The 19,933-nt window shown below is 43.7% G+C and overlaps 1 protein-coding gene across 4 annotated transcripts in view; it reads left to right on the forward strand.

Annotated features, from left to right (window-relative positions):
• Positions 1-8,147: 8,147 nt before the first annotated feature.
• The window catches only part of UBE2F (ubiquitin conjugating enzyme E2 F (putative)), a 32,863-nt gene continuing 21,077 nt past the window's right edge, over positions 8,148-19,933 (forward strand). The window contains exons 1-5 of one of the 4 annotated variants that reach the window (XM_080933359.1): positions 8,169-8,269; positions 10,348-10,476; positions 10,785-10,846; positions 11,693-11,800; positions 12,034-12,167. In XM_080933359.1, coding sequence (XP_080789485.1) covers positions 12,050-12,167 — 118 coding nt within the window. In that variant the 5' untranslated portion in view covers positions 8,169-8,269; positions 10,348-10,476; positions 10,785-10,846; positions 11,693-11,800; positions 12,034-12,049. Of the gene's footprint in view, positions 8,270-8,289; positions 8,677-10,347; positions 10,477-10,784; positions 10,847-11,692; positions 11,801-12,033; positions 12,168-19,933 lie in introns of those variants that run through there. The other 3 variants (XM_080933360.1, XM_080933358.1, XM_080933361.1) reach the window with 3 other exon arrangements.

A 19,933-nucleotide genomic window follows, 5' to 3' on the forward strand; every position in this document is an offset into this window, starting at 1 on the left:
GAGAGGTAGGAGCCAGAAGGGACAGCCATTTCCCAGAGTGCAGAGCTTTGCCATGCCTGTATCGATTCAAAGATCAGCAATCACCAATGCACCTGTGACCCCTGGGGGCTTCCTTGATGATATCTGCTTTCCTCCTGGCTCTGGACTGCTGGTGTCTCCTCATGACCTGACAAGCTTAGGGAGTGCCTTTATCCAGTTGGAGTTAGGGTTGATGGCTCCTCCATACAAAGGGTAGCTGGAGCTGGATTGGAAATGTGTCTACACAGAGCATATTCTGCAGTGAACCAACCTGGAAGGGCTAATCTGGCATGCCTCCATCCTGGTGGTCCCCACTAGGGCCTCGGAAAATTAACAGATACCAACATGCAGGGGAGAGGGCTAAGGGATCCTCACTGTAAGATCTTTGGTGTTCCAGATCTCTTCTAGAAGTTTCTGTGAGATACCCACACAGTCCTCATGCCTTCTACATATGGACATATATGTATGCATGCAGGCAGGCCTGGAAGAAGCACTGGGTTTCATTGTTCTTCAGGAACAGGTTTTGGAGTTTTTTTCCCTAGATTCTTTGATGGTTAAACTGGCTGCCAGCAAGCCTTAAAGGAGCCACCTTCTGCCTCCCCAGAGATAGGATTATAAGAGGGTGTTAGCATGTCTGTCTGTCTGTCTGTCTCTCCCTCTCTCTCTCAGTGGATTCTGGAATGTTCGACATCATGCTAGCAAACACTTCACACATGTCTCAGGCTTTTCTTCTTTTAAGGAAACAAGGTCTCACTATATGTATGTAGCCTGGGCTAGCCTTAAACAAACAGAGATCCTCCTGCTTCAGCCTTCTAAGGAAAGGCACAGGTCGTACACTGAAATTCTACTTTTTTGACATGAGAATTGTGTTCCAGATTAAAGATTGATCTTTTTTTGTTTTGAGCCCAAGGCCTCTCCCAAGCTAGGCAAAATTCCCCACCTCAAGCTATGACATCAGCCCACTCATGTTTTATTTATTGGTTATTGTTTTGTTAGGTCATACTGATCTTGAACTCACAGAGATCTACCTGCCTCTGACTCTACCTCTTGAATGATGTAATTAAAGGTGTGTCTATCCTACCACAACCAGTCTCTAGTCCTGTTTTAAAAGAAACCTAATTGTCATTATGAAGACAATATAAAAAAATAGTCAAAGAAAGAAAGAATGAATGAATGAAAGAAAAGGAAGGAAGGAAGAAAGAAAGAGCCAGGTTGGGTGGATACCTTTAATCCTACCAATTCTGGAGCAAAGGCAGGCAGATTTCTGAGTTTCAGGCCAGGCATGTATTATAGAGCTTCTGGGATGGCCAAGAGCAACCCTGTTATGAAAAAGAAGAGGAGGAAGAAGGAGTGTGGTTGAAATAAAAGAGGGCAGGCACAAGGTTTGTCTTTGGATGAGAAGGAGGGGCAGGTGGGAATAAAGTTTTAGAAAGAGGAAGAAAGAAGTGAGGAAGAGGGGCAAGATGGAAGAAGAAGAGGATGACCCGCTGCGTGTCTCTGCATAGCTACAGGTTGCTATGATTATTTTATAAGGTATGGAATTATACAGGATGCTTTGTCTGGTCTAGGTGGGAAAATTATATCATATCAATTGGATCAGAGTTTATTGTGTGGTGTTTTCCATCATTCAGCAACTTGGTTGAGTTCAAGAGAAGATACAGTGGCGGGACCCACCACGCCTGCCACAGAATTGGGATGTGTGGGCCTGGTGTGGTAGCAACCTGCCAAGGGAATTGTGAGAGCGTAGCCACTGCTGGGGCCAGGAGGCGGCTGCAGGGAATGTGAACAGAGTTCTCAGCTAGCAGAGAGGCAGTCGGGAGAAAGAGACTAACCAGAGGACAGCTGAAGCTGAGATGAATATATGGTAGTTCTATATGGTCTGCCAGTGTCTGAATGAATGTGGGAAAGGCTGCTGCTGAGATGAATTAATGTTAGTTCTATATGGCCCTTCAGTGTCAGAACTAACCCAGGTGAGACTGCCCGGGTCAGAGAGTACCTGGGGGCAGCGTGGAGCAGTAACACGCTGGAACAGCCCACATTTTAAAAATATTTACTGTAACAGAGGAAGAGGAGGAAAAGGAGGAGGTTAAGAGGACTTGCTGCTCCTTCAGAGAACCCGGCTTTGGTTCCCAGTACCCATGTCAGGCAGCATACAAGTGTCTGTAAGTCCAGTTCCAGGAATTGGAGATTGAAGGCCTCTGGCCTCCATGTGCTCCTGAACTTATGTGAACATAGCCGCTTGCAGGCACACACCTACACATAGCTAAAAACACAAATAAAATTTAAATACAAAAAAAAAAAATTCACCCCAAATGCCCCTGCACTACACAAAAACTACATTCATTCTTGCTCATTTGTTTTTCTCCTCTTGGATTTGTAGTTGTCTTTTTTAGGTTGCAGTCATTGACTGTATGCAATTTGAGTGCTGCTCTTTACTTTAATAAGCAGTTTTTCGACTCCACACAGTCTGCATGATGACGGAGGCACACGGCTCTGCAGTGAGCATTCCCACAGGCATTCCCACAGGCAAACTCGTGGTAGCTTAGTGAACCACGCCCAGTGATCCCTGAGGGCCTTCCAAGTCTGCATATTACACAGTTTGTATCTTCGTGCTGTGGTTTCCATGCCTAGACCAAAGTTTCAAAGGGTGTGTGTGTGTGTTTGTGTGTGTGTTTGTGTCTGTCTGTCCTTTTCTTCCACCATGTTGGCCCTAGGAATTAAATTTAGGTCGTCATACTTGGTGGCAAGTTCCTTTAGCTCTAAAACCATTCTCACCCTCCCTCTTTTAGTTAATTAATTAATTAAGATAGTTTAGCTGCAGGTTTTCAGGACAGGGTTTTACTGTGTAGCCCTGGCTGTCCTGGAACTTGCTCTGTAACCCAGGCTGGCCTGAGAACTCAGAGAGATCCACCTGCCTCTCCTTCCAGAGTGTTGGGACTTAAAGGTGTGTGCTACCACCACCTAGCTCTTTATTTATTTTTATGTGTATATGTGTGGGTACCTGAGCATGCCACAGTTTGAGTATAAAGGTGAAAACATAATTTGGGGTGGTCAGTTCTCTCCTTCTACCATTTGGGCTCAGGGTATTGACCTAGGTCACTGGGCTTGATGACAAGCACTCATTCCTGCTGAGCTACCTAAGCAGCCCCTCCCTCTCTTTGTCTCAGGATTTTTTTTTTTAACAGCATCAGGAAGCTGAATAGCAACTTCCTAAAGGGTTGTGCTGATGCCAACACATTGGTCTAAGTGGTGGCTCCTCCTCTTCATAGATGCCAACTGAGCTGCTCTCTAATGTTAGTTCTGCTTGTGAGGATTTGTTTAGGGAGGGATTTTGCACCTGAGTTGTCCCTTCTGAGTCTCCCCATCTCCATCGACCATGGAAGATCCCTAGAGGTTACATAGAGACGTAGACTGTGTAGACTAATGAAGAGAGTTTCAAATACTCAGGACCAGGGAAGAACACTCATGTTCCTGTTTTGTTCATGTGTTTACCTTCCATCTCAACACCCAAAACCCTGTCTCCAAAGGAAACCTCATGCAAAGTCCCATTCTGAGGCAGTGGAGTTAGAAATTCAACATGTTTGGAGAAGACACAATTCAGACCACAGCCTTAGAGAGCCAAGTTCCTCCTGAGGTTCAAGAAATTCTGTTTTAGTTTCTGGAAGCTACCTGAACTCCATACCCCTTAAACTGTTCAACAATGCTTACATCTTAACATCTCTCCCTGCTGACACCCTGCCTTCCTTACATGAGGACCCTTGAGGTTATGCTAGACCCACTTGAAAAATTCAAGACAAACCCAACTCATGGGCCTGGATTTATTCAAATTTACAAAGCCCACTTCCTGAGTAAATCAGCATATCCCTAGGATCCAGAGTATACAACAAACATGCTTTTAAACAACCGTTGTGTGGCCTGCCAATCACTCCCTACCTCCCCACCCCTAAGGAACTGAAGTCCTCTACTAGAATTAAACCATAAAAGGTGGCATGGTTGTTGTAGTTGTAATGATGCTACTGGGTTTGTTGATGTTGTTTTGGGGGGGGGGGTTGTTTGGTTTTGTTTTGTTTTGAGACAGAGTTTCTCCTTGATGTCCTGGAGACCAGACTGCCCTCAAACCTACAGAGATCCATTTAGTCTGTCTCCAAGAGTCTTTTGTACCTTTCCTTGCAGTTGAAATTAGTAGCCTGTCTCTGGGTCTGAAAGCCAGGGACAAATGGGCTGGATTCACATTCAAGTTCAGCCATGCTGGGCAAAATACTTCTGTGTTTTGGGTCCTTTACCTTAAAGCTGGAGCTAATAGAAAACTGTTAACCAGGGTTGTTGTGAGGATTACGTAATATATATTATAACAATGAAGTAGGTTCTTGGTAAGTCTTGGGTGATCACGTGAGGCTCCCTCACGAAATGGACCTACAAGTGACTCACCTCTTTGCAATGTTGAGATTGAGGCGTATTGGTGAGACACTGGTTCAAGCTGTTCCAGCTGTGTCTGCCTCTGGAGCCTGACTTCAAGCCCTTATCTTTTCTCACAGGACTTTGCACAAATTCATGCAGTGCTTGCCCAACAAAATATGTTTAGAACACCTGGCCTGGGTCCAAAGAAGGGCAGGGAGAGCTCGCAGGGGAGAAGCTGTAAGAAATTGGTGTTTAAGCTTGGGAAAACAAGACAAGAGTTAACTGGACAAAGAACAGGTGTTCTCCTGAGAGGATAAGGTGGCTTGTCATAGAGAGTTCACTTGAGTGGCAACTCCTAGTTGTCAAGTTGACCACATCTGAAATAAACTACAGTCCAGAATCGGAGTGCACACCTGTGATCCAGATCTTGAGTCTGGAAGACACAAGTTTTTTACTTGGATCACACTCAATATAGAGAGACATTCCATAAGTTCTGTGACTCTAGAGAGCCCTGACTAATACAAGTACCATCTCTTCTCTGTTCACAACCTCCTTTAGATCAAAAGCCTTATTTGTCTGTTTGTTTGTTTTTATTAAGAGAGGGCCTCACTATGTATATGTAGTTCAGGTTGTCCTGGAATTCACTATGTGACCAGGATGGCAGGTCTGCCTCTGCCTTCCCAAGTGCTGGGATTAACACCATGTGCCACTATGCCCAGCTGCCTTTATTCTTTATACTTGTGTGTAGTGGCTATTTCTGGTTGTCAGCTTGACTATATCTGGAATAAACCACAATCCAGAACTGGGAGGCTCACCTTTGATCCTGGTCTTGAAGCATAGAAGCTATAAATCTTAGAACACGAAGGCAAGGAGATCTCTGAGCTCAAGGTCAACTGGGTCAAAGCAGGTCCCAGATCTAGGTGTGGTGGTACATACCTTTATTCTTTATTCTTGCTTTGTGGGACTGAGCATTTGCTAGATCCTTGGATTTCACAGTTGCTGCTGACCATTGTTAGGGAGTCGGACTAGACTGTAAGTTACTAACAAATTCCTTACTATATAGAGATTACTCACAAATTCTGTGATGTGGGTTGTCATGAAGCTGTTTGTAGTTTAATGTTAATTCAACTTCCCCAAGAAGGGCTGCCCAGTCATATACTCAAGAGGTGACTTCATCTGAACCTTCCCATTTTAATTAGTAAAATAAAGGAAAGCCAGTGGCTAGGCAGGGGAAGAGGAATGGAGAGAGAAGATCTAGGGGAGAGGACAGAAGACTGGGGAGAGGTCCCAACATGGATGTCCAAAAAGACCAACTAGACCCAGCTGGGATTAATTGGCATTAAGTAGCTATGAACATTAAGGATTTATAGGTCTAATATCTCATATAGAAGGGCAGTTTGTATCTGTCTATTTGATGTATTCTTGCTATGTAGAGGGTTTGTGGATTGAGAGTTGAATACATAAACTGATGTAAAAAAAAAGGAGTTTTTAGGGGATCTGAGACTTTTCTGAAACACCCCATTCTTAGAATGTGAGACCCTAAAGACAGAAATGGTTAAAGTCAGACTCAGAGACTTTCCAGTCATCCCAAGGCTATGAGATCCTGCCTGTGTCTGACAAATAAAAACAATGGCCCAGACTAATTCTCAGAAAAACAAACAAACAAACAAACAAAAAACCCACAGAATATACTGACTGATAGCTAGAAAGCCCTAGATAGGATCCTGATGTATGCCATAGTTAACTCATGCTCTAATCACCCAATTCTTAGAAACAAAACAAGGACAAAACCCCTCAAAGTTTTAAAATATATAAACAAGTTTCTGAAAATGTAAAAACAGAGTTTTAGTGGACAGGTCAAGCTATACTGACCAAGCTGAGTTAAGACAAAACAAAAATGACTGTTTTAGGAACAGCTCCCCTACCCCTCCCTGTACTGAATTCCAAAGAGAATGCAAATTGTCAACAACCTTACTGCCAAAGTTTCTCTCCCTTTTCCTCCCCACTTCCTCTCTTCTTTATGAAAATTATACTGCTGACCAATGGTAAAATGGTAGTTCACCCCCATCACAAAAAAGTATAAAAGATGTATGCTTTTTAAGTTCAGGGTTGACTCTCCCTTCGAGGATGAGCAACCCCATGTACATGGAATAAAAACCTCTTATTTACAGCAGTGTAACATCTAATTGTGTTCTGTGGGTCACTATTCTGAGCTAAGACTCCTTGGGGTCTTACAACAAACCTGTATGAAAAGCTATCGGGCTATAGAGTTGTGTCTGTGTTGGGTTTGGGGATAAAGAAACACCCCAGAACAGAGGCGGAAAACCGAGTTGTGCAGACAAAGTTAGGCCATGGTGGTGGCTCTGACAGAGCGACCGAGGTGCGCAAGCTTCGTACTAAAATCCGGCCTGAGGAATGAGACCTCAGGGTTGATAAAGAGATAAACCATTTTTATTTTTTTAATATTTACTGCAACACTGTGACTCTAGAGAACCCTCACTAATACACTGTGACTGAGTGTGTATCTGATGTATGCACATGTGAGCTTGAATGGATGTGTGTAACCATGTGCCACATGGGGTGGTTTAAGGATAACTTTTACTTTTTTGTTTGTGTTCATTAAGTAACTTTGGCTAGTTTGGAATTCTATGTAGTATAGGCTGGATACAAACTCCTATGTGCAACCCAGCTCAGCACTGGATCTCTTCCCGTCTAAGCCAGGGTACTTCTGAGGATCCCTCTGCCTAGGCCTTTTCACCTAAATTCGGAAACGGGTCCTCATGCTGACAAATGCTTTACTCACTGAGCCCAAATGCCCTCTTTCAAAATTTTAGGGTCTAGGGGGATGTAGCTCAAGGGTAGTGTTTTGCATGTAAGACTTCCTGGGGTTCATTACCCAGAATCGCAAAGAAAATAAATGAAAAATTTGACACTCCTTGGTCTTTTCCAAAGCAAATATTCTCTTTTCAAGGCCCTACCTCTCTAGGAGTCGTGCCTAACTCTCTCCCAAAGTAGGCTATCTCCAGTCCTACGGGGAACAGATAATTCAATACCCCATGAGCTGCAAGTAGGACGCCGCATATGGAAACCCAGGGCCTCACATATGCTAAGCAAATTCCCCATCATTGCTATACATCTAGGGGCCTGTAGCAAGTATTTTTGAGGCGGGGTCTTTCTATATATCTGACTGTTCTGGGGTTCACTATGTAGACCAGGCCTTCCTCTGTCTCTCGGGCGCTGGGATTGAAGGTATGCGCCGAAATTCCCGGCCTGAAGCAGATTTTTAAAGTGCACATAGGAATACGAAAGTTAAAAAATAAGGAGCAGAAAGAGTGCTCTCACACCCAGCAGCCGCCTGGTGCAATCTGCACCTCTAACTATTCCATAACCCTAATGCAGGTGCAGTCAGGTCGGATCGTTTGCACTTCAGGGCGGGCGCCGGGCACAGGACCAGCAGAAACTGCACGAGTTTGGTACTCAGGCAGCTAAATGAATGGAAACGAGCCGGAAGGCGGAGGACCGGATCCTAGACGCAGGCGCCTCCGTCGTGACCAATCAGCAAAGGTCTTGCTACATGGCCCGCCCTCAGGTCGTGCCCTTCACCAATGAACGACGGCCGCTTAGTGGGCCAGTGTACACGAGTGTCCGCGCGTGGAGCTGCCAATAAAGTTCTTTATAGCTTTGAATTTTTTTTTAAAGTGCCCGCTGCGGTCACTGTGTAGTCCCCGCCCCGCCATTTCCGGTCCCGCCGCCGGGAGCCGGTGCGGCTGTGAAAGCCAGCACGACTCGGTCCCGCTGCTGGCTGGGCATGGTTTTGAGTGCCGGCTCGCCTCACCTGACTCGGGGTTCTCAGGTGAGCTGGTCGCGCGGCTGGGCTGAAGCCGCTGCTCCTCTCGCCAGGAGCCAGGCGGGACCGCGAGGTCGGCGGCTGACGGCAAGCGCTGGGCGGGCAGCGAGCCCCCGCGGCTCTGAAGGCCTGGCCGAGGCGGACCCCGTGCTGCCGCCCGCAAGGTCACGGTGTGGAGCTCCGGCCGTCCGAGAGGCCGAGGCCGCGGCGGGGAGGCCGCTGCCCCTGAAGGGAAGCGGGAGGTGGACGCGGTCAGCCTCGGTGACGGTGGGGAAGAGGCGGCCCGCCCGCCTGGCCCGGTTTGGTCTCTGACCCGGTTCCGCGGCTTGTCACCTGGGGTGTGGCCTTCTCCTCTGCGGGATCAGTTTCCTCCGCCTCCGGTGGGCATTGGACCCCACTCCTCGGCGCTGCCGGTGGGTTGGAGTTGATGGAGAAGGCTTCCCGGAGGGGAGCTTGGCCTGTGGGTAGAAATCTGCTCTCCTTAAGGACCTGGTAGGGCTTGACGGTGAAGGGAAAGAGGGCATCCTAAGACCTGGTTATGAGATTGAACAGAAGGTTCCAGAAATGAGCAGGGTGGTGTTGAAGAACAGTGTGAGGTGGCTGGTGGGCCTGGTGCCTAGCCTTCCTAGCTGTTTGGACCGAATGTAGGGAGCTCGGCAGTACGAGAGGGACTGATTTATAGGTGGAAAGTAAGAGTATGGATAGTGATGGGAGAGCTTCAGGAACAGAATTAACATGAGCACTTGGACAGAATGAACTTAGCATTCAGTACCCGAAATCAAAGATGTACTCCGGAGGTGGTCAGTCTATAAGCCTGGCGGGTTAGTTACCCTTGGGCACTCGGGCGATACAATACTGGGGTGCGGACGTTTTTAAGTTCCGATCTGTTTGTTTAGGCATGGGAGGGTAAGCGTCCCTAGTGGCTCGTAGTTCTTTCTTAAATGGCTTAGACTGGAACTGTCAGTGAGGAGTTAGCCTCACCTTGAGCTGACTGGCCCTGGACCGGTGTCACCGGCCTGATTTCAGCACAGCACATAGGAATGCTGAATAAACATGACTTGATGAGACTGGTAAATAAAGCTGCCATCCTCTTTGGATGGCCTAAAAGCTGGTCCCACCCAGAGGAGGAACTAACTGGGCCAATTACAACTTGTGGACTTTGAAACTGAGCAGGCTGTTCAGAGTAGCTGATCTGTTCCCAAAATCCTGCCTTAGTCACAGTGTGATTTTTTTTTTCGAGAAAAGGGAAGTTTTGGCCAAAGTGGGGTTTTCCAAAGGTGGGACATGTTGAGGAGGGAAAATATTCTGAGGCAACTGCTACCCATTTGATAGTTGGAGTAATTATTTTCGTTTGATCCCCTTGTGTAGAGCTAATTCTCTGATTGTGGGGACATTTCCAGCTGTGACTTTGGTTTATTCTCTCCCCTGCTAGTGAAAGTGATACAGAGGATAGAAAAGTAGGTGGATGCTCTAGTTTTACCTGCCTTAGAATATCAGAAAGAGCATGTTGGGTTTTCTGTGGAGACACCACCATGTTGTTTTCTACCCTGCACAGTCTTTGTACAACATGTTCTGCTCAGTGTGGCTGAGGGATGTGAGAGCATTAAGCAGAGCCCTTGGACAGCCATGGCAGGTCTGAGCAACCCAGTGGAGGTCTGCAGGGTGTGGAGCAGCTTGTGTTCTTCATTTCCCAGGAAGCTCCGTTGTGACCACTGCTAAACCCTTAATCAATGCTCTTCCTTTTCACTTTTCACCATTTGCCTTATTGATACCAACGGTGAAAACCTGTTGGTCCTCATGTGGTATGCAGGGTTGTTATCTTAGACCATTGTCAGATACCCCCGTGTCCCAAGGTCTGAGCATGTAGTGGTAGACTTAACTTGGCCAAGGTGGGAAGTACTACCTCATGATCCTGCTTGAGGAATTTCTGACAAGATCATTGCAGGTGGTAACCAAGGCAGGGAAGCATTGTTATATATGTTCTGCTGTTTTGGTAGCTTGTGGGCTGAGGTCCCTCTTGGGGAAGTGACTTAGTGAAGACTTGAGGATATATGTGTTCTGACTAGGCTCATCTTTTCATGTAGATGCCCCTGAGGAGAAGCCATTATAGAGTAGGACTGAACTGCCCCATCACTCCATGACTGATCAGTGTTTGTATAAACTACGTCATGACCACACTTGCAACACATCTAAAGGAAAACTAGGTTTTTGTGGTGAGTGCTGCTTGTAGCTTAGTGTCTTGGACATTCATCCTCCAGGCCTCTTCCTCCGGAGTGTGTGTGTGTGTGTGTGTGTGTGTGTGTGTGTGTGTGCGCGCGCGCGCGCGCGTGCCTGCCTGCCTGCCTGCCTGCCTGCCTGAGTGTATTAGTGTTAGGAATCTTTCCCAGATTTCGGTGCTATGAGCTTAGGCATACTAGCATGCAGTACAAGAATTGTTTGCTGCATTCAGACAAGTGCTACATTTTTGGTTTTGTTTTGGTATTTTTATTTTGCTTTTTTGATATATGATCTTTCTTTGTAGCCCAGCTAGACTCCAACTGGACAGTCCTCCCTTAGCCCCCCCCCCCAATACTGATGTTACAGGTATGTGCTATTGTGCCTAGTGTAGCCAGTCCTTACTGTGGAAGGGTCATGTATAGTTTGGGAGATCATATTCACTGTCTTGTTTTTGTGATATGTGGTACAAAGTGAAATCTGCCCTTCACTAGGGATACACAGAAGGTGGCAAGAGAAACTAGCCAAAAGAGTTGCATTTGAGGGTTTTTAAATTCTGAAGAGAGGAATATTCTTGTGTTCAAGGTATTAGCCTCAAGTTTGACCTCTCAGATAAAACTTTTCATCTGTAAGTTTTAGATTTTGTTTGACTGAGAAATTATCAGATCTGTATTGAAAGGAGATGCTTTTAAAACAAGAAAGGGAATTATGCAAATATTGAACTTCTTACTCTTGCTGGATTGTCAGTATTACTGTTTGACTGATGGACCTGTGTAATAAAAACAGGGCAGATTGTGGAGGTGGGAATTGCTAACATCCTAATGTAAATTGTACTCTGAGTGATACCGCTTCGCTCTGGTTCTAACAAATAAAACCTTGTAGTAAATGCTGATAATAAGGGCAGAGAGCATTGGAAGTACCTGCACCTTCTGCCCAACAGTTCTGTTGCTCTAATGCTGCTGTTGGAATAAACAGTTGAAGGTGTGCAGGGTGAGTGGCAGTCGTTTTTGCAGGCAGTGAAGAGCGTTACCTCAGCTGTCTTTCGATTTTGCTGTCCTTCCCAGGGAAGTTACAGCTTGAGAGCCTGAAACTCACAAGGTCTGAAAGCAGCCAGGGAAGAGTCCATTTTGGGGTGTTCTAGTTTGCTGCTGATGTTGACATTGCAAATCAGTAAATGCAACAGTCCTTTGAAGGCTCTGTACCTTTTCCTCTGAGGGAGAAGGAAAGCAAAGCATCTGATGTCCCTTCTACTCTCAAGACTTCTGCACCCAGGCCACACCTCGATCCTGTTGCTGCAGGGACACTTCACTTGCAACCACTGGGGTTAGTGAATGAGTGTGAATTGGGAAATTCTGTATCTAGTGAGTATGAAACGTATGGCTCCCCGAAACTTATTCAGTTTCCTTGTGAAGGAATCTAGTTTTGTTAATATAGGTAGAAATTTTTTAAGAGAATTTTAACAAATTTTAGAGAATCTAAAATAAAAACATCTGTATATTTCCCTTGTCTAGTGTCTGGAGACATGGCCCTTAACCCTACTCTTGCCTGTCTTCCAGAATAAAGGTGGCAGTAATGCTAACGCTGGCAAGCAAGTTGAAGCGGGATGATGGTCTCAAAGGATCCCGGACATCAGCCTCCACATCTGACTCTACTCGGAGGGTTTCTGTAAGAGACAAGTTGCTTGTTAAAGGTAATCATCATCCGTGGGAGCTGTTTTTATACCCTGTAACAAAATGAAGCTTATCTGGAGGCTCCTTGGGAAGGATGTACAGTAGTCTGTTGAATGAAAATACTTCTTTGAAATAATTGTAAAGTATAATTATCAGCTAGGCATTGTGGTGCACATCTTTGAGCTCAGCACTCTCAGGCAGAGGCAGGCTGATTTCTATGAGTTCAAGGTCAGCCTGGTCTATACAGTGAGTTTCAGGACAACAAGAGTGTAGAGGGAAGCGATCCTGTCCAATAAAAACAAAAGTGTGTGATTGTTTGTCACTTACAGTGGAAGGATTTATACCAAGCAGAGAATGGTATTGTAATAGCAAGGATGTGGTGTCTGGCACACCAGGAATTTTTTTTTTTTTTTTTTGGCTGTGCTATGCCATGCTGTGTTGTGGTGGGAATTGGTGGAACAGGGGCACGTGGGTGCTGTTATTTTCCTCTGCTGTCCCCTTCCCTGTAGGATGCACAGCAGTGGTTTCCAGCCTGAAACAGGTACTCTAAGATCCTTTTTTGTGGGCTGCAGAGATGGCTCAGTGGTTAAGAGCACTACCGCTCTTCTAGAGGTCCCGAGTTCAAATTCCAGCAACCATAACCATCTGTAATGAGATCTGATGCCCCCTTCTGGTGTCTGAAGACAGCTACAGTGTACTTATATGTAATAAATAAATCTTAAAAAAAAAAAAAAAGATTCTTTTTTGTTTCATGTAGAACATAGCCTAAGGAGTCCTGTGAAAATCTGGTGTCTTCAAAGAATTATGACACATATTGCACAAGCGCGCACACACACACACACTAATATATGAACTGTTAATGATACATATTATAATTTTGTTACTAGAATTCATATAATTATTATTAAAATTCTCCTAAAGTCATAGTAACTGTCCATCTTTATAAAGAAAAATTATGTTTGAAAAAGGGTTCCCTTTTGTGTGCATATGTGTATATATGTGGCATGCATGTTCTTGTGTGTGTGGGTTAGGGGGCAAGGATGTACACATGTGGAAGCATATGCATGTAGAGGTAGAAGTTAAAGTCAGTGTGTTTGTGTAGACTTAATAGGGTCTCTTGTATACTTTCTGTACTTAAATCTTAAATTAGCTTAAATCTTGATAAACTTATGGATGATTTGTTAAAAGTAAAATTATTGTTCACATCTAAGCTGCAGTGCTTAGAGCACTTTTGGGGTATCAGCTGAAAATAAACTGTCCCTTTATATTGCCACACTCATGTTTAATAACAACTTTGGTACACCAAGCACTTGGGGCCAGGTCCCAAGTTAGACATTGTCTGCTATGACTAAACAATTGTAAACTTTGTAAACAATAGGAGTATCTTTCTTAAGATCTGCAGTGTAGAAGATTAAGGTTATAAGGATGCAGAATTTTGGGGCTGGAGAGATGGCTCGACGGCTAATAGCAACCAATGACAACTGACAACTGTCTGTAACTTCAGTTCCACCCTCACAAAGGCATGTATACATAAAGGCAAAACACTGGTAAGAACACTATGGAGACACTATGCTGCTCTGTCATAGAAACGATAACTATTGATTTCAGAGGTCAACACATTAATTAAGAATGAATTGCTTATGGGTAGGGTTTTAAATTTATAAAAATAGGTATTATTTTTTGTAATTGCGGTCATATAGATTATTTATGGCACATTGATAGGATATTAGCGTATTTTTATCAGATTAAACCAGGGTTGAATCCTTTAGTAATATTATCCTTCATGACTTTTTTAAATATCTTACCTGAAAACTTTAAAAAATTGGGATGCTTTTTTTCTTCTTTTAAATATTTATTCTATGTATAAATTTAGAAAATTGACTTAAATACAAAAATATTTGTATTTTTGAGTTTGTATCTATAGGCCCATCCTTTGAAAAACCTTGCATAAGGTTTGGTGTACAGGGGTTGGAGAGATGGCTTAGTGGTTAAGAGCACTGACTTCTCTTCCAGAGGTCCTGAGTTCAATTCCTAGCAACCACATGGTGGCTCACAACCATTTGTAATGGGGTCTGATGCCTTCTTCTGGTGTGTCTGAAGACAGCTACAACATACTCATATAAAATAAATAAATCCTTAAAAAAATGTCAAAACACCAATGAACATTAAATAAACAAACAATTAAATCTTTTAAAAAGAAAGAAAGGAAGTAGGATTCCCAAGCAGTCAAGAGGCAGAGACAGGCCGATTTCTGAATTCAAGGCCAACTCTGGTCAACAGAGTGAGCTCCAGGATAGTCAGAGGTACACAGAGAAACTCTGTCTCAAAATAAAGGAAGAAGAAAAGAACACTCCTCACATGTGCCAGGCCCTGGGTTCCATCCCCACCACCAGAGAAAAAGATAAATATTGGTCTCTGGCGAGAACTGTAATCTGCTTCCAAGGCAAGGCCTACATTGATGTATCCTAGGAGGAAAGGATCGCTGGTTCTTTTGGAAGGAAGAGACAAAAGTTGAATGTGAACAGAGCCCTCATAACTAATCACTCCAAAGACTCCACCTCTTAATACTACCACTTTAGGCATTGGGCTTTAACATGAAGTTTGGGGGCTTCCAGAGACCATGGCAGGTATTTTGTGTCATAGCAAGGTAATTGTTGGTTTACTTTTAAAGTCTTGCCAGGCAGGAGCTTTATTTTCTACTTGAAGAGCTGAGAGACTTAGTCTAAGAAGCCTGCAGTAGTTACAGCAGGATGGCCAAACCTACATCGTAGGGGTGAGGCAAGGCTCTAGAACAGATTCAACATGTAATTTAAAGAGCAGAAATGCAAGTTAATAGAAAAGAGTTTAGTCTCCACCAAACCTGTGCCTAGGGGCTCACCTAGGAACTTTCAGATAGCTTCAGGGTGATCATGATGAAAAAACTTTCCAGACAAAAATCCCTTTAGGTGAGTTTAGCAAGATTGCTATAATTGGGATTATAGTCCTGGGCAGTAAAATAGGCTCGTGTGAAGATGAAAATTGTGTAACTGTGTCTAGGACTTAATACTGAAAGCTGCATTCCGAAAGGGAGAGGCAGGGAGTTTGTCATACAGGGCAATTAAAATGTATCTTGAGACAATGCAGTGAAGGGAGATGAAGGAAGCAGGAAGCTGAGGGTTGATTACACTATAAGGAGAATGCCTTTGCTCAGGTCTTAGAGCTGTCACCAGGCTGGCAAAAGGCTCAGGCCTTCCTGTTCTGCTTTTAGTTAGGTGGAGGCTGTATTGAAAAGTATATAGCTTGTCTGTACAGCCATAAAACTCTAGAACAAAGGTCATGTGTCCAGAGCCCCAGTGACAGCATCTAGGACAGAAGTCTCATCTACACTGGCATCCCAGAGAGCTAAGGGAAAGATTACAGATACTAACAGGCTAAAAAATTAGTGCTTTTATAGATGGGGGAGGGGCTTATGGGTTCTTGCCACTTACTGGTAATAACTAGCAGATTCTAGGAGAGTGGAGGCAGAACAGGAAAGTCTGGGTGCCCACTCCTGTCCTCCTTGGGCCTGGGGCCAAGCACCTTAAGACTGTGAGGTATTATGTGTTCATGTGTAGTTAGGTCCTTACTCTCTACCAGGCCTGCCACGTGCTCCTGTTTCCTGTGCTGGTCTGCCACACTAATCTCTGGTGGGTCACAGTTCGGTTTGCCACATTGCCAAGGCATTTGACAGCACAAGAATCTGAGGGGTAGTCTAACAAGTCCTGCTAAGTCAAGTAGGAGGTCAAACATCTGACCAAACACAGCCTTATGTGTTCTATTGAAAGTTAAATACCAGTGAGACTGTTTGGGGAATTTGGACAGTCACCATATGTACACCAAACAGCCTAATGCAGCAAGAGGGCCTCTAGAAACCATAGAGGTAGGCACCCACCTTGATGTTTTCTGTGCTTGTGTCAAAAGTAGGTAGCATGAAGTCCTGGGCTACACTCAGTGATCCTTGGCTCTTATTAGAGAAAACTGCTTTTTGGGGGATTGTGGTTTGCATTTTAGAGTGATACTAGAACATCTTTGAGCTAGTTAGCTGTGTCAGTGCTTTCTAGAAGGGCTGAAGTATGAAGGGTATGAAGATGCATTGGCAGATCAGGAGGACACAGCTAGTGCCAGGTGTTGTGAGTTGCCCAAAACAAGAGGAGGTGAATTTGTAAGGTGTGGGGATCATTCTGGTAACTGAGTAGATTTTGTAATCTGGTTGTGGTCAAGCTTCCAGTGGACTGTGGTTTGATCCTTACTTAGAAAGGAAAAGAATTTAATTTCTCAGAGGGAAGTCACGTAGCCATTGCGTTATACAAGGTGCCAGGTGCCTTCCAGAATTGCTAGGCCACCTAGCAAAAGAGGAATTGTTGTCTTGTGAAAGCAGGCCTTTAGCAGCTTAAAAATACTTGTCAGTTTTTGTTATTTTGTAGGGAAGTCAGTGGTCTTCAGGCCTGAGTTGTGTTGCTTTGTCAGAGGCCTCCATGCTTGCCAAGCAGCTGACTGGCTACTTTGGCTTTAGTTTCATTTGTGTTGACACTAAGATTGTAATTACTGGTGTTAGAGTTAGTATGCCATCATTTGAAGGATTGAAAAACCACTTCCCATGTTTGACAACTCTACTACAGGAGCACTATGCAGATTGACCAGGTGTTTTATGTTCTGCACTGGGTTAGACAAAGTGCCAGTCATCTTTACTGAAATCTCATGTCCCAAGGATCCTATTTTTTGCCTGCTCTGACAGTTGGAACCAAGAAGTCTTGGTAGGATTTCGGGTGTAGTCAGCAGGCTGTACTTGGGACTTTCCTCAGCCCTTGTCTTTCTTTCTTGGGCAAGTTACACTGAACATGATGAATACAAGAAAACCTTTAAATTTAAATTTATTGACTGTCATGTAAAATTAGAACTTTTTATTATGTTTGTGTATGTATATAATGCTATTAGATCAGATTTTATAGGCAATGGTCTAAAACAGTCTGAAAGACTATCCTCCAAATTTGTGTGCTCAAATCTAAACACCTGGGTAGTATTAGAAGGTAATTTGCCTTTGGGAGATAATTCATGATGACAGAGTTCCCGTGAATGGAATTAGTGCACTAACAAGAAGTCCCAGATAGTTTCCTTGTCTCTCCTACATTTGAACATATAGCAAGAATTTGTTATCTATATGGGCTCTGAGCCCTCACCAGATTCAGAATCTTGGCCAAGCAGCCTTGAGAATTATAAAAAAAAAAAAACTAGTGTCTGTGTAGAAAACATCCATGTATAAAATATTTTTATTATAGCAGGCCACACAGACCAAGAGTTGGAAAATAACACTAATTTAGTTTTTATTATTTTACTGGAGTGAGTGTGGACCAGGGCCTTCAGGGTTTTGGAATCCCTGTAGCTACTAGGTTTCAAGGATTAGATGCAGAACCCAGATTATTAAAAGAATTAGTAAGAGAAGTGTGGAAGGCTTACTAAATGCTGAAGGCATGAGTAGGAGTTTGAGCTAGGGCTCAGAGTTTGTAGACCCTTGGTCTTCAGGTGTTAGCATCGAGTATGAAATGACAGAGCCCTTGGGTGGAGCCAGGCAGTGTGCTACTCTGTCCAAGGTGAAGACAGCTTTGCTGGCCTGTTTATTGTGTTATATCCTGTGTTGCCCCTATCGCCCCTACACACATTTTACCTGTGATTATGATTTTACACACCCATATGATATGTACATAGTAAAACAATAGTAACCAAGTGAATGCCTATACATTTTCCTGTGTGGCCACATTAGTACACGTTACTTATCCTGCCTAAGCCTAACTTTGTACCTTTGCCATTGCCCTCATCCCTTGTCGCCATTGTTCAGTTTCTGTATATTCAGTTTGTTCCTTCTCTGGAACTTATTTCACTCAGCATGATGTCCTTTGTGTCATTACATCACAAATGGCAGACTCAGCTCTGCTAATGCTGAAGAGTGTTTCTTACACATCTGTTTCCTCATTCATTACTCAGTTTATACTTGGGCTGATTCCATATCTTGGGTATCATGAAAAATAACTGCAGTAAACATGGGATGATCATTCCTGTACAGCAGTGGTCTTCCACCTTCCTGATGCTGGGGCCCTTTAATTCAGTTCCTTAAATTGCTGTGTGTTCTGTATTATGTTAAACCTTTAGCAGCTGCATGATTTACAGACATTTATCTTCAGTCTATATAGACTACCTTTTCTTTGTGCTGTAGCATTTTAGTTAAATGAAGTCTTACTGTTTAATTTTTGCTTAAAAAAATAATAACTGGGGCATGGAGAGGTGGCTCAGTGGTTAAGAGCACACACTGTTTTTCCTGAGGATCTGAGTTTGATTCCCAGCACTCACATCAGGCAGCACAGAACTGCTTGTAACTCCTGCTCCAGGTTCTCTCACACCTGGACCTTTGTAGGCATTTGCATTTATGTGCACATACCACTCCCCCGTACACATAATTAAAATAATAAACAAAAATAAAATATAAATCATTGCTAAAGCAAGATTTGGGAATTTACTCCACCACCATCCCTATGAATTTTACAGCTTACATTTAAGCCTTTAATTTATTTTGATAACTTGTGTAAGGGTACCTAATTCTCCACAGAAGAGGCTCTTATTTCCCTGTGTGATCTTTTTGGTGCCCTTGGGGGCTAGTTGACTATGTGTTTATTAGGTTTGCTCTAGCTTCCCTAGTTGGCCTGTGTTTATGCCCACATTACTATATTGTTTTGATTACTACTATATCTCTGTAATAAAATTTGAAGTCAGAAACAGCAGTGTTAACTTTGTTCATTTTCAAGATTCTGTGACTCTTCATCTGGGTCTGTGAAGAATGCCACTGAGATTGTGAAGGGGTCGCCCCATGTGAAAGTCTTTGGGTGGCAGGTTCCATTCCGTCTGTAGTTCTGTCCTTGGTATTTATAGTTTAAGAGTACAAATCTTTCATCTCTATGATTAAATTTAGTCCTTAATAATATTTTTGGCAAATGGGATGGCTTTCTTAGTTTTTTGTCTTTCCGTACAGTGTTGGACGCTGAACCTGGGCCCTCCCACATAGAATATTCTCCCCTAACCTACCTACCTCTAGCCCTCCATGTTTCTTTTCTCTCTCTTCTCTCCTTCCCAACTCCTTTCCCTTTCCTCCCTTCCTGTTTTTTACATACTTTTATTTTTTAAAGAGAGAATATGACTCTGGAACACTGGGTGGCCTTGAGTTCATTGAGAACTGATATTACAGGTGTGTACTACCACACTTAGCATACTTTTTTTTTAAAGTTAGTCCATTATTAATGTAATAGATTGGTTTTTGTGTTTTCAATGTTCTAGTTTTAACGTTTGTTTACTTGCTGTTGGACTCTCTAAGGCCTTCTTGGTGTACTGTGTCTTCTGCAAACAGCTGACTGTTCTAATCCTTCTTATTCTCTGTGGAATAGAGGTGGTGAGAGCAGGCATGGTGTTTGTCTATACTGTATGGGAGAGAGGTAGCTTGAGTATGGGGAAGGAGAGTGGTAGTTTAGATATGCAGAAGGATGCTGGACTTTAAACACTGAGTAACTGAGGATGTGAACTGGGTGGTCTGAGGCCTCATGGAGAGGATTGGGGCCAAGAAGATTTAACTTACAGCAGATAACTGCAAGGCACATTTGGGGAAAAATATAAGTGTGTGTGTATATGTGTGTGAAGTTAGGCTTAAAATATAAATTCTAGACCAGGTTTCAGTTCATTTAGCTTACTTTTTTTCTTCTGTCATCTAGGGGGGATTTCATATTTAAAA

Source organism: Micromys minutus (genome assembly GCF_963924665.1).
Source record: "Micromys minutus genome assembly, chromosome: 19".
Taxonomy (NCBI): domain Eukaryota; kingdom Metazoa; phylum Chordata; class Mammalia; order Rodentia; family Muridae; genus Micromys; species Micromys minutus.